Here is a 13,633-nt window from a genome sequence, read left to right on the forward strand (position 1 = left end):
TGGAGTTACTGGAGTGAGGATGATTACCGTTTGACCATGACAGCATATGTGGACAAATGTAATGCTAAATGAAACTTAATTTCTTAACCATTGATTTGCTATCTAAATCAATTTAAATAAGTTCGGATAAGTTAAGTAAATATATGCATATAGCACTTGAAAAAAAAAAAAAAAGTGAATGTTTATATAAATATTGCAAGGCCACTAAACATTTATCTTGAAATCATCTAAAGTCATCCTGAGACCCCAAGTAGTCACCTACTAATAAGTTTGCTCCCTTTAGCCTTTACAATTCCTCAAGAACCACTTCAAATCAGGTCTAATCGAGTCGGGTCGGATGAGTTTTTTATGCCTCTAATTAAACATGCAGAATCAGTTTCCACTTTTTTGGTAGCATGTGGTGTCCAATTTGTTAAAGCGGCCCACGAGCACCACTTCCTAGTTTCCAGCTTAACTGGCCTTTTATTTGGCTAACTTTACAGTTTACATTTGGCCTGTTCTTTCTTTGGATCTCCAATTTCTCATTTCTTCAGTAGTTATCTTCCTTGTAATTTTCTCTCTTGCCAAACTGCAGGAAAATCAAAGTTTTGATCTTCAGTTTGGAAATTACCCAGTTTTACTTTGTAAGTTATTTTAAACCCCATTTTAATTACTTCGTTTGTTTGTCTTCCCTGATTAACCCATCTTCCCGAGTAGTATAATTGCTTGTTACTCTATGATTTTTACTCAATTATGTTGATTTTCTTCATGAATTCCAATTGCCCATTAAATTGTGTTAAATTATAAGTTACTGAGCCATTTCTGGGACTTTAGTATTATTGTTGTTTCTACTGTATTTTGCTTACTTCGTTTTCCCTTCATCTTTAGAAATTCTTCATGTTTGGACTATGAATGTCTCACAAAAAATTTGAAATGCGAAAGAACTTTTAGACGAAACAAGAACAACCCATTTATTGGCATGAATTGGGATAGTTAAGCTGTAATTAATGTTAATAGGAACTCTATGTTCATAAACGATGTGTGCAATCACATGTTTGTAGACTATGTAGATTGGCTATGGTGGGACTGTGATGATATGTATGTGTGTGTGGTGGTAATGTGGTATACACGATGATTTTTCGGGGTTATATACTATAAAGCGAGGGGGTAATGGTATTAAGTGGCTCTTGGTGGAAGGTAGTGGTGGTGGGTTAATGGCATTAGGATTGCAGAGTTGTTAAGAGTGGTTTATAAATAACTTTATACCCTGGGAGGAATTCTCTTCATACCCCCAACCTCCAGGGTGGGTTTCGTGGGCTCGTGGCACTATGTTTGCTGTGGTATAGTAGTAGCGGACTAGCAGTAGTCGTCTTCATTTGGCACACCGTATTCATGTTAGTCCATTATGCAATTCATGCCATGCTTCACTGTGTTGGAAAGGGGATAAGACACTTGTATACTTTTTATCAACGATGATTAGTGATTCATACCAAGCAAAATTCCATTAAAAAGATTGAAATAGCTAGGCCTCATCATCTAGTATAGAGTAGTAGAAACCTTTTTTTTTTTTTTTTCAATAAGAAGTTCAACTGGCTGCATTCTTTTTTACTTGAAGATTATTATGGTACAATTAATTTCTTATCACTAGACAAACCTCATGATAGTAAATGTGTTTGGCTCCAATTGATATTCAAATTTTTTGCTACTAAGGTGCCCTGATTCACATGTATCCTAAGTTAAGAAATACATTTTGATTTCTTTCAAAAAAAAAAAAAATAATAAAGAAATACATCTTGATGTAACTTGATTGCCATTGAGTGTGTCTACTCAAGTTTTGACAGACCAAGTTTGAAAGTCAAGGGTTATATGGAACAAGAAAGTCTTTGGTGATATTATGAAGGTTGGAATTTGAAAGTCAAGGGTACTGTGCAGCTGGGCTGTAGAGATGTCAGATACCCTCCTAATGGCTTACATTTTGGCCCAAAGTCAAGCAAATAGTATGCAAAGAATGTGTTTAGTTCCTTAGCAATTTGTTGAATTGAATGGCAAAGGCAAGGCATTGATGGGAAGGAGGTAGATTCAGACAAAATAATAGATGGACTAATCTGTGCTAAATCAAATTCTAAACTGCAGCTAGCTCACATGAGGAGATTATTGAATTTTCTGATGTGTCAAACTTGCGGTAGATAGTTGTTCATTGTTGTAATCGATTTGTCAAGTGTGTGTGTGTGTGACTGTGTGTGGTGATATACCTAGGAGAAATTAAGTTCCTTTATTGGGATTAAGGATTTTCCTTTCCTCTTTTGAATTTAATAACCATTTTCTTATTCCAACAACAATTTTCATAATTATGCCTAAGAGAAGCGTCCACGTGAAAAAATTAGATACGAGGCTATTTACATGGAACCCATCATATTTGCCAAAGTAAACTGGATGAATTTTGGTTTTAAAAACCTGACATTTTCTGAACTATTCATGTTCTAAGTTGATATGAGCTAAAACAGTTGCTCTGGTAACTCTTGGGGTAAAAGATGCTGTCACTAATTCCAAAAAATATGCTGATGCATAGTCATGATAAGATATCATTAATACCCTCTATGTATATCCTTGTTTGTGTTTTCATGATGAGACTATTTTCTTCTGTCTGGGTGAGAATATGAATTCCTAAACTTCTGGAGTACGTTTTGTAGGTTATAACTGAAAAATAACAGTTAATGGTGTGACATGGTCTGATGGCCAATAATAATGACTTAAAGGAGTCCCTAATATCAAAACCCTCAAATCAAAAGGATGCAGTCAAGAAGCGAAGGTTTCGCCGGGTAAAGAGTGCACCTCTTGCTGAGCACATTCCTGGAGAAGTAGATGGCAGTGCTGCTTCTGCTAGAATATCTGAATCCGTATTTGGGAGTCTGCATCCTAGTTTAATAGGAGTAGCTGCATATTTGTTCATTTACCTGGTTGTTGGGGTCATTTGCTTTTACTTAGTCAGACATCACATTAGTGGTCAAAAAACAAATGACGTAGTTGATGCTCTATATCTCACCATTGTCACCATGACTACAGTCGGATATGGGGACCTGGTCCCACAGAGTGTCTCTGGAAAGCTCCTTGCTTGTGCCTTTGTCTTCATAGGCATGGCTTTGGTTGGATTGGTTCTTAGTAGAGGAGCAGATTATCTAGTTGAGAAGCAGGAAGCATTGATGGTTAAAGCTTTGCATATGAGACAAAAACTTGGTCCAAGCGATATTATGAAGGAAATTGAAACAAACAAATCTAGATACAAATTCATCTTGTCCTTAATATTTCTCTTGATACTCATCATGACTGGAACACTCTTCTTGACATTTGTTGAGAAATTGGATATTGTAGACGCGTTTTATTGTGTTTGCTGTACCATCACTACCCTTGGTTATGGTGATCGCAGTTTCTCAACTGAGGGAGGTCGTTTATTTGCAGTTGTGTGGATTCTGACAAGCACAATATGCTTAGCTCAGTTTTTCCTCTATCTTACTGAGATAAACACTGAAAAGAGACAAAAGTACCTTGTGCACTGTGTTCTTACTCGACATATGACCAATGTGGATCTTGAGGCTGCTGATATCGATGATGATGGAGTTGTTAAGTAAGTGAAAGTTATGCATCTTATCTTCTTTATTAGCCCTTATCTGAACAAATTTTTACTTGTCTTAATATATGTGAACTTTTTGGCCTAATCTTGACTCATTTGATCTTAAGAATGAACTCTAGTGGCCCAATCAGAACTTATAACCACTTCTTGAACCTTTTCTGAACCTCTTGGCCTTATTTGGAGTTTTGTGTCCTTAATTTATATATGTATAGGTGGTAAGAACAAAGCCTTGGTACATTCTCTCCTTGAATTGCATAATTTTCTGTTGCTGAAGTAAACTTTATGATTTAATTATTAGTGATGATGATGGAGCTTTAATTAAAAATGAAATATCATGTTTCTTTGTACAATTTCTCCTTTTTTTTTTTTTTTTTTTTTTTTTTTCTCCCTCATCTTTCTGTTTTTTTTGAGGATTTATATACTTTTGATTCCTCACAAGCTTGCTCGAACTATGCAAGAGAAAGTAAAGTCTTTCCAGCATTAAGTAAATTATGTGCTTATATTAACTTTGTTCTGTATTCTGAATTCTTTCAGTGCTGCTGAATTTGTTCTATATAAGCTCAAAGAGTTGGGAAAAATCACTCAGGACGATATATCTCTTATGATGGAAGAATTTGAAGAATTGGATGTTGATCAGTCAGGAACTTTATCCGTGTCTGATTTAGCACTAGCTCAATCATCTCCACGAGCAAAAGGATCAACTTCTGATCAGGGGAGACCTTCTTGATAAGGCATTTTTGAAAACATTTGAGACTTTATTTGTCTATATATAATATACGAAGTATATATGAATATTCAAGATCACATCATACATTCATACATCAGCTATGTTGTAAGTGGCTCGATCTCTGAGTTCTCTGGTTTCACTTATTCCTCGATCTCCTGGCCATGCTTTAACCACGGTTCTGATTTTCATATTATTCCAATTCTTTTCAGTCCATATACTAAAATTATGATAAACTTTTCTTAGCTTTTGTTCAGTTGCTATGTATCTGTATTCTGTACAATGTATTAGGAATTTAGCTCCAAACTAGGACGTGATATATCTTTATTATAACCTATGATGCTGTTATACAGAGAACTTGCATACAATTAAAATGCCGGTTAATTTATTGTCTCTTCACAGCCTGTATCTCATGTGTAATGTCCTGAGTTTTAAGTCTGACATGGTCTGTGGCATCTTTGAAAACTATCTTCATCAATTTGGAAGGCTTTTTACCTATATGCCTCCAAATTGCTTAGGATAGTACATCGTTTTTTGTTTTTCTTTCTTCTAGTTCCAAGTAATCTAGTATTCTGGGAACAATAGTACAACCCAATGATGTGTGATTTCGAAGTTTTTTAACTGGATTATATCTATCATGCTGTTAGCCTTTTGCAATAATGACCTCTGTGCTAGAGGTGAAAGGAAGGAGAGTATGGGATAAAAGGAAGGAGACTTTTACTGTGTATTGGAGTAGAATATACAAGAATCGTCTTAGTCACCGGAGCTGATTGCTATCTGCGGGGTTAGATTCATTATTCCTAGCTATGCTTTTCCTGGAGAGCCATTCTCCCTTGTCATCATACAAGTTCGGGTTTTGTCAGAGCAATACTTCAGTAGAAAACCCTTCAATCTTCTGATGATCTTCCGGCCATATTGACTGCAAAATCTCTACGGAGACCTACAATGGATGAAAATACATGCATAGCAGTAAGGTGCTACCTGTGATTGCCCCTGTAAATCTGTAATACTCTTTCCGAAGTAATACTCTTCAATACAGGTTGGCAGGTTGCCTAACTTTTTTTTTTTCCATAGGTGGGTAGCTATCTCAAAGCATATACTTCCTCTGTTTCTTTATAGTTGCAACACATACTTTATCACGGTATTTAAGAAAAGTGGACCTCACATGTTATAATACACATAAAATGGGTTAAAAGGTTGTTAGGAGTATGATCAAGTGGGTCATGTGCTTTAATTAAAGATAATACTACAATTTTCACTATAAAAACCTTCTTTTTATGATGTGTTGCAGCTATTGTGACATTTTCATTTTAGGGAAGTGTTACAACTATAAAAAAAACGGAGGAATTATTGATTATCCCGACCATACATGAATTAATGTTATATATATATATATATATATATATATATATATATATATATATATATATATATATATATATATATATATATATATATATATATATTTCTGATATTTTTATTAAAGATAATGATCTTACTATTATTAATATTTTGCAGGGTTATTACAGTTGTCCATGAAAACTTCAGCTTCTTATGGCGGATATCAAGGGTATCTTGGATTCTTTTTCGAACTCCAGGCCAGACACATCTATCGAAAAGGAAATTGTGCTGCAGACTATGTTGCCTCTCTCAGTTATTCTACTCCGACTTATCAAAATATTGATCCGTTTTAAGATAGTACATTTTCTTATTTTTTTTCTCCTTGATAGTTTAGGTCATGGTCTTGTGAGAAGACGTACCTAAACTTCTTCGTGTATCTTACCTAAAAAAACAAATACTCTTGCCTAACCTTTTTGAAATGAATGTTATGCAACAAGTGCATAAACTGATCTTTGTTTACTCTTTGCCTAACCTTTTTGAAATGAATGTTCAACAAGAAGTAAAAAACTGATCTTTGTTTAGTTATCAATATAATTACACAAACCTATGAGATAAGATACTTGAAGAAGAGACAAAAAAAAAAGGCACCTTCACGAAAAGCATTTAGCAATAGTTATTAAATAAAAATACATGTTTCGAAAAAAAAAAATACAACAAATTAAGAAATAAAAAAAATATCCAAGGCACCTTCACGAAAGGCATTTAGCAATAGTTATTAAATAAAAATACAACATGTTTCGAAAAAAAAAAAAATACAACAAATTAGAACAACTTGTAGGTAAAGATAAATAGATGATTTCCTAAAAATATGCGAGCTGCCATGGACCAAGGTGATCATAATACTTTAATCGAATAGGTGACTGAGACTTTTGGTAAATTATTCAATGTGTTCTCAACTGACATCTGATTTGGAGTTCGATACTGTGATAAGCATATGACCAGTTCCTCCAAAACTAATGCATATCTCAGGAAAAACTGGATCATTCCTACTTCCCGTCCTACTCCATAGTATTGCTTTATCACTATTCTTTTGAGGCGATACCTGCAACATAAAGGGATTTCATGATCTGTACTAAAAAATTCTTGTTCCAACTCCAGTTCTTCTCTCCTATATGAACAGTGTTCGACACTGTCACCATAAGTAGCGTGTTCGGCACTGTAATACATAGTGATTCCCTGCAAAGTAAGCAACAATAATAATCAAAATTTAAAATTTGTAAGAAAAACTTAGATTTACAACATTGCCCATATGTGATCAATTCCGTGAACGTATAATGATACTAAAACCAATTGGTTGTTGGTGTAGTGGTGATTGGAAAAACACTTGCTAGGAGGTAAAATTTTGTTACATACACCCAGGTGTACCGTACATCCAACTAGCTTAAGGGTTGGTTTTTGCTCTTTATTTGATAATAAAATGAAAAACAATCATCAAAATGAGAACAAATACTCATAGGTGTACAGTATAACCGGGTGTATATAACCTCCCGAAGGAAAGACCCGTGTTCTATCCCCCGCAACAACAATTGGGATAAGATTGGAACCTAACTACCCACAACTAATTCTCGAATTTAGATTAACCCAAAGGGTGAACCGGGTGAAACACTAAAAAAAAAAAAATAATGATACTAAAATCACACACCAACCTCTGCAAAAACAAGTGTTTCTAAGACAGGTGAGCAGTTGAGAAGGGGCAACAACAGTTTATTCCAGTAATTTTCACTAAAATAAAAAAACCTATCTCTTATAGATGGATATAGCCCTATAACAATTCTTCATTAAAAAAAAAAAAACAAAATCCATTACAAAAAGGTCTTATATAATGACCATGATTAATAATAATAATAATAATAATAATAATAATAATAATAATAATAATAATAATAATAATAATAATAATAATAATAATAATAATAATAATAATAATAAGGGTTGTCTGACTTTGTTCCTGGTCGTGTTGTGTCGGTTGCTGCACACCGGAAACGGGACAAGTATGAGGCGCGTTGCAGGGTTATTGGTTACGATTTTCTTCCTTTCTCCTTTCCTTCTTTGGGGGAATTAGAAAAGGATGTTGTTTCGTTGCTGAAGCGGTTCAGGCGTTCACAAGGACTCAAGATATAGGTGCTCTTGCTGTTGCTCACATTTTCAGCAGGATCAGGTTCGCTATAGCTAGAGGAGTAGGGGCCCAGATTGTATCTCAGCTCTCCACTAATTTCTTGTAAATTTATTGACTTAGTAGGTTTTTGTTAATAATAATAATAATAATTCAATTGTATCCATGCATGGCACGGGTCTTACACTAGTATTATATAAAATCATAAAATATTTGGGTATTACATTTAAAGAGGAGAAAACATTCTTAAAGTACCCACTACGACCTTTAGGCCTGGTTATTAGACGGGTTGTGGTGGGTCAGTGCGGATTATTAACAGGGCGGGTCTCTCGCGAATCAAGGAGAATTTTAAGCAGGTTAGGGTCGGGTCAAGGCCAATGTGGGTTAGGGCCATATGCCAAAGAAGATGGGCCATTAATATGGGTGAGCATAACAAGGTACCCTGTTGAAATTTCGGGAACCGGAACTAGAACCTGTTGCAACAGGTTCCTCAAAATGAGAACCGGAATCGGATCTGTTGCAACAGGTTCCTCAAATTGAGAATCGGAACCGGAACTTGTTGAACAGGTTCCTGGAAAGTGGGAACCGAAATCGAAACTTGCAGGTTCCGGTTCTAATTCAGGGTACCATATTTTTCAATATATTTCGTAATTTTTTTGCAAAAAAATTTCAAAATAAATGGAAAGGTCATAAATTTACAGCTCTTACAACTTGCAAATACATCAAACTAAAAATAGTTATTTACCAAATATAATACATATCTTTATGACTATTATTTATTTATTAATTTATAAAAATTTGGACTTAATTTGATATATGATTTGGGTTTAAATAATACTTTTAATAGGTTACAGGGTACCCTATAAATTTCGGTTCCAAAAAATCGAGAACCTGAACCTGTTGCAACAGGTTCCCCATTTTACTACCCGAAATCGCAACCTTTTGTACAGGTTCCGGTTCCGGAACCTATGATTCCTAACAGGTTCCAATTCCGATTCAGAAACCCTAATTTTTTGCTCACCCCTAGTCATTAATGGCCCTAGACTATTTCACTCCACAGATTTTTTTGTGGTTAATCATCGCCTTTTAAGTGCTAGAATAGTTTATAAAGTTATTGCTGCATTATCTTAAATTTGTTGCATTAAGAATTTGGGATTTTTTTTGTTTGAATAAATAAGAAATTGGGACTTTAATGGTATGCCATATGCAGTTTGTCAAATTAATTTATCACTTTTTTTGCTTGTTCAATCAAATCCTTCTACAACATCACCTCTCCCATCAAAAAAAAAAAAAAGAAAAAAAAAAAAAAAATCAAATCCTTCGACAACTAATCAAGAATTATGAGAAATTAAACCTTTTCCTTCTTTGTTTCTTCATTCTTCAATGATCACCGCACTAGTACTACGTACTACTACTACTATAAGAGCAAATATTAAATTTATAAAAGGGTTAAAATAATTAATTTTTTATTAAGATTATTGGTTTGTCGTAGGAGGAATTTCCGGTTTCGTGTTTGTTTTGCAAAGATCGGGATACGTACACGTGGTTAGATCTTTTATAAAGTGACTTTATTTTATATGCAACACGATGTACATGTTAAGTGATTTTGAACCATGTTTGAATGATTATAAACTATATTTCGGTGAAGTATGTTTTAATTGTTTGATCTTAAATATTTAAATATTTTATATGGTCTAACCTTTTTGAAATGAATGTTCAGCAAGAAGTAAAAAAACTGATCTTTGTTTAGTTATCATTATAATGACACAAACCTCTGAGATAAGATACTTGAAAAAAAAACATCCAATGCACCTTCACGAAAAGCATTTAGCAATAGTTATTAAATAAAAATACTACAAATTAGAACAACTTGTAGGTAAGAATAAATAGATGATAACTTGTGGGCTGCCATGGACCATGGTGAATCATAATACTTTAATCGAACAGGCGACTGAGGCTTCTGGTAAATTATTCAATGTGTTCTCGAGTGACATCTGATTTGAAGTTCGATACTGTGATAAGCATATGACCAGTTCCTCCAACACTAATGCATGTCTTAGGAGAAACTGGATCATTCCTACTTCCCGTCCTAATCCATAGTATTGCTTTATCACTACTCTTTTGAGGCGATACCTGCAACATAAAGGGATTTCATGATCTGTACTAAAAAATTCTTGTTCCAAATCCAGTTCTTCTCTCCTATACGAACAGTGTCCGACATTGTCACCATACGTAGCGTGTTCGGCAATGTAATACATAGTGAGTCCCTGCAAAGTAAGCAACAACAATAATCAAAATTTAAAATTTGTAAGAAAAACTTAGATTTACAACATTGCCCATATGTGATCAATTCTGTGAACATATAATGATACTAAAACCAATTGGTTGTTGGTGTAGTGGTGATTGGAACAACACTTGCTAGGAGGTAAAATTTTGTTACATACACCCAGGTGTACCGTACACCCAACTAGTTTAAAGGTTGATTTTTGCTATTTATTTGATAATAAAATGAAAACACAATCATCAAAATGAGAACAAATACATGGGTATACAGTATATCCGGGTATATATAACCTCCCGAAGGAAAGACCCGTGTTCTATCCCCCGCAACAACAATTGGGATAAGACTGGAACCCAACCACCCACAACTAATCCTCGAATTTGGATTAACCCAAAGGGTGAACCGGGTGGAACACTGAAAAAAAATAATGATACTAAAATCACACACCAACCTCTGCAAAAACAAGTGTTTCTAAGACAGGTGAGCAGTTGAGAAGGGGCACCAACAGTTTATTCCAGTAATTATTAGTACCGCCGCCACCCAGCTCTAGATGTTTCAGATTAGGAAACACAGGCAGTTGATCCTTTAAGACCTTTTCATCAACATAGTCGAACTCCTACAACCACAGGTTAACCAATTGGTGAATTTCAAAATTCATAATGTACAGAAAAAAGGATAATTCAGCTTAAAACAAAATTAGAGTATGAGACATACCTCCAGTATAAGGCTGCACAACGATAAATGTTGAGCATAAGACAAGGGTCTAATGAGGCTAAGCATTACCTCAATCATTGGTACAACTTCATCAGATTTTAAGAGCCTTTCTATCCGAAAAACTGCTTTAACAAGACAATGCATTGCCGGGATTGAGTAACATTCAGCTAAATTATCACGGTATTCAAGGTACTCCAAATTGGGAGTATTGATAAGCACAAAGTCACTGTTATCTTCTTGAAAATCAGCCCATTTAAGCATTCTTAAACACAATCTTCGAAGGGATGTCGATGTTATAGCTGTGATGTTGACATGGTTGGTAAAGGGTTCGAATGTAAGGTCTTCAAGTACAGGACAACTTGAAACTAGCCTCGGCAGAAAGCCATCCTCAGAAATGAAAGGCGCAGACAAGAGAAGCAGTTTCAAGTTTGGAAGACAATAAGATGGCATGGTAAAAACTTGATCAAGACCAAGATTGACCTCGAGCTTCAACACCTCCAACGTTTCACATGTGAAAATAGCTGGGGGCAGCTGAGAATCACCTGGTTCCCTCACCAGAATACGGAGGTCAAGCTCCCTAAGGCCACAAAGATTCAATGGATAAGAGATCCACGCATAAAGTCCCGGAGATTTCAAGTGAGGGCGACAACCTTGCTTACACCCAATAACAGTGCAACCATAAAAGTAGGTTGTATGAAAGTCCGCACTGTTAACATGAAGTCTAAACTTGGTGAGATACTGAGATTGATGTGCTTGGAGTAGAGTATCGACAAAGCTCACGAAAGTGGGAAACGTTCAATTGCATAGGGATGTTCCAAACAAAGAGATATAGGTGAAATATCCAAGTCAAGGCTCGTAAGCAAAGGGAAAACACGCATCAATCTCCTAGACAAGACGGAAGTAGCGGCGGCATCCTTGGTGGGAAGCAAAGAAAGGATCCGAATTAACAATTCATCGGGCAAACTGGTGAGCCTATCTACCAACACTTGACTAACGTGGTGATTTTGAACATCCCATACACTAGTATAAGTTGTATTGCAGTGCATGGTTTCAAGCTCCTATACCAAGCAATTGCTGCTCTAGATAAATAAATAATTAATTAGAGAATACAGTTAGAAAAAGGAAAATTTGTTCAAAATGACCAAGAAAGGTGGCTCTTTTGTTTGGAAGGACCAATTAAACCAAAAGTTGTTCAAAAGGACCACAAAACACACTTTGGGTTGTTGAGGGGGACCATGTCACATTTTCAGACAAGCCGGAATCCGGTGTTGACCAACACGTGCTAGTCACGTGACTCATTAAGTTGGGTAAATTTTTATTTTTTTTTCTTTTTTTCCCATTAATCCTCACTAATTCCCCCCCCCCCCAAAAAATCACCTTTTCACCCAAATTTTCTATTTCTTCTTCTTTCTCTCTCCTTGAATTGACTGAACCATAGAATGGCAAATCTGCAATTGCACCTCTTTTTGTTGACAAATTGATCGAGATTGCAATTGAGGAAAAGCGGAACAAGGTTAGTACTATGAATTTGGTTGCAATTTGTCGAATTGAGGGAATTTTGCTTGATGTTGTTCGTTTTTTGTATTTCAAAATTGGATTTACAGGAACATGAATATGGGAAAACTGAAGAGGACTTCTGGATTTTAGTGTAGCTGAATATCAAGTCATTAAAAATTGTGCGCCTTTTTCGCTTCCCCTTCTGCTTTCCCTTTCCTGTCGCCATTGTTATGGTCGAAAAACAAAAAAAAATCAAGAAAATGGTGAGAAAACAACCCAAATAAGGCTGAGAAAATGACAGGAGAGAGAAAACAAAAAGACTTTACCTTTTAATACCCTATTAAATTGCTCCTCTAATCTCACCAACAATGGCAGAGCAAACTAAATGCCATGTTCAATCACTTCAAGGAGAGAGATAGAAGAAGAAATAGAAAATTTGGGTGAAAAGGTGATTTTTGGGGGGAATTAGTGAGGATTAATGGGAAAAAAGAAAAAAAATAAAAATTTACCCTACTTAATGAGTCACGTGACTAGTACATGTTGGTCAACGCCGGAGTCCGGCGTTGACTTGCCTGAAAATGTGACATGATCCCCCTCAGCAACCCGAAGTGTGTTTTGTGGTCCTTTTGAACAACTTTTGGCTTAATTGGTCTTTTTGAACAAAAGAGTCACCTTTCTTGGTCCTTTTGAACAAATTTTCATTAGAAAAAACCCAGATATATAATAAAGGCTTAATCTCTTCGGATTATTTTCAGCTCAGTTCAGTTCCTAATATCCTCCTCTCATAAAATATTCAATTCAGTTCACCTGAGTCCAGTAAATCAAAACAGACTCTAAGACTGCCATCAATGTTTCTCGAGGATGCCCTAATTCTCATAGCTCTCACGTGATATTTTCGTAAATAAACCAACAATTTTATTTAATCATTGGGATTTATTCATGACAATACCCCAACAAGAACAAATTTCGTTTCCAGGGAATTTCCCTTCTCTAAATTCTGATCTAATTGAGTGGATGAATCAGGTAAAACAACTTACGAGTTAGAATAAACGTACGGAATCGAATATGTAACAATGTAGATGCATCCTTAAAATAATCAAATTACAACCAATATATAGGCAATAATCAATCCACCTTAGAAGAACCCTAAATTGAATTAAATTGAGGATTAACACTAATTGTGAAATTGATATTCGATGATTTTAATAATAATACTGTAAAAAAGAAAACATCTTACCTCAAAAGCTGCTTCAATGGGAGTATGCTAGATTCAACAACAGAGTGAAGAGAAAACTT

General features: G+C 35.2%; 1 protein-coding gene and 1 pseudogene across 2 annotated transcripts; one reads left to right on the forward strand and one right to left on the reverse strand.

Moving 5' to 3' along the window:
• The first annotated feature begins 431 nt into the window (after positions 1-431).
• Positions 432-4,715, forward strand: LOC145576970 (two-pore potassium channel 1-like). The gene is made up of 3 exons (XM_081634676.1): positions 432-623; positions 2,670-3,601; positions 4,142-4,715. The coding sequence occupies exons 2-3, from the start codon at positions 2,712-2,714 to the stop codon at positions 4,332-4,334; spliced, it is 1,083 nt and encodes a 360-aa protein (XP_081490802.1). The 5' UTR covers positions 432-623; positions 2,670-2,711; the 3' UTR covers positions 4,335-4,715.
• A 5,017-nt stretch (positions 4,716-9,732) lies between these two features.
• Positions 9,733-12,168, reverse strand: LOC145576971 (F-box/LRR-repeat protein At4g14103-like; annotated as a pseudogene). Its single transcript, XR_014098582.1, has 3 exons — positions 10,841-12,168; positions 10,578-10,742; positions 9,733-10,112 (listed from the first exon to the last, which is right to left on the reverse strand). The product of XR_014098582.1 is annotated as an F-box/LRR-repeat protein At4g14103-like (transcript).
• Between the last annotated feature and the right edge of the window lie 1,465 nt (positions 12,169-13,633).

The sequence above is a fragment of the Chenopodium album genome, chromosome 13 (assembly GCF_948465745.1).
Source record: "Chenopodium album chromosome 13, dcCheAlbu1.1, whole genome shotgun sequence".
NCBI lineage: Eukaryota > Viridiplantae > Streptophyta > Magnoliopsida > Caryophyllales > Amaranthaceae > Chenopodium > Chenopodium album.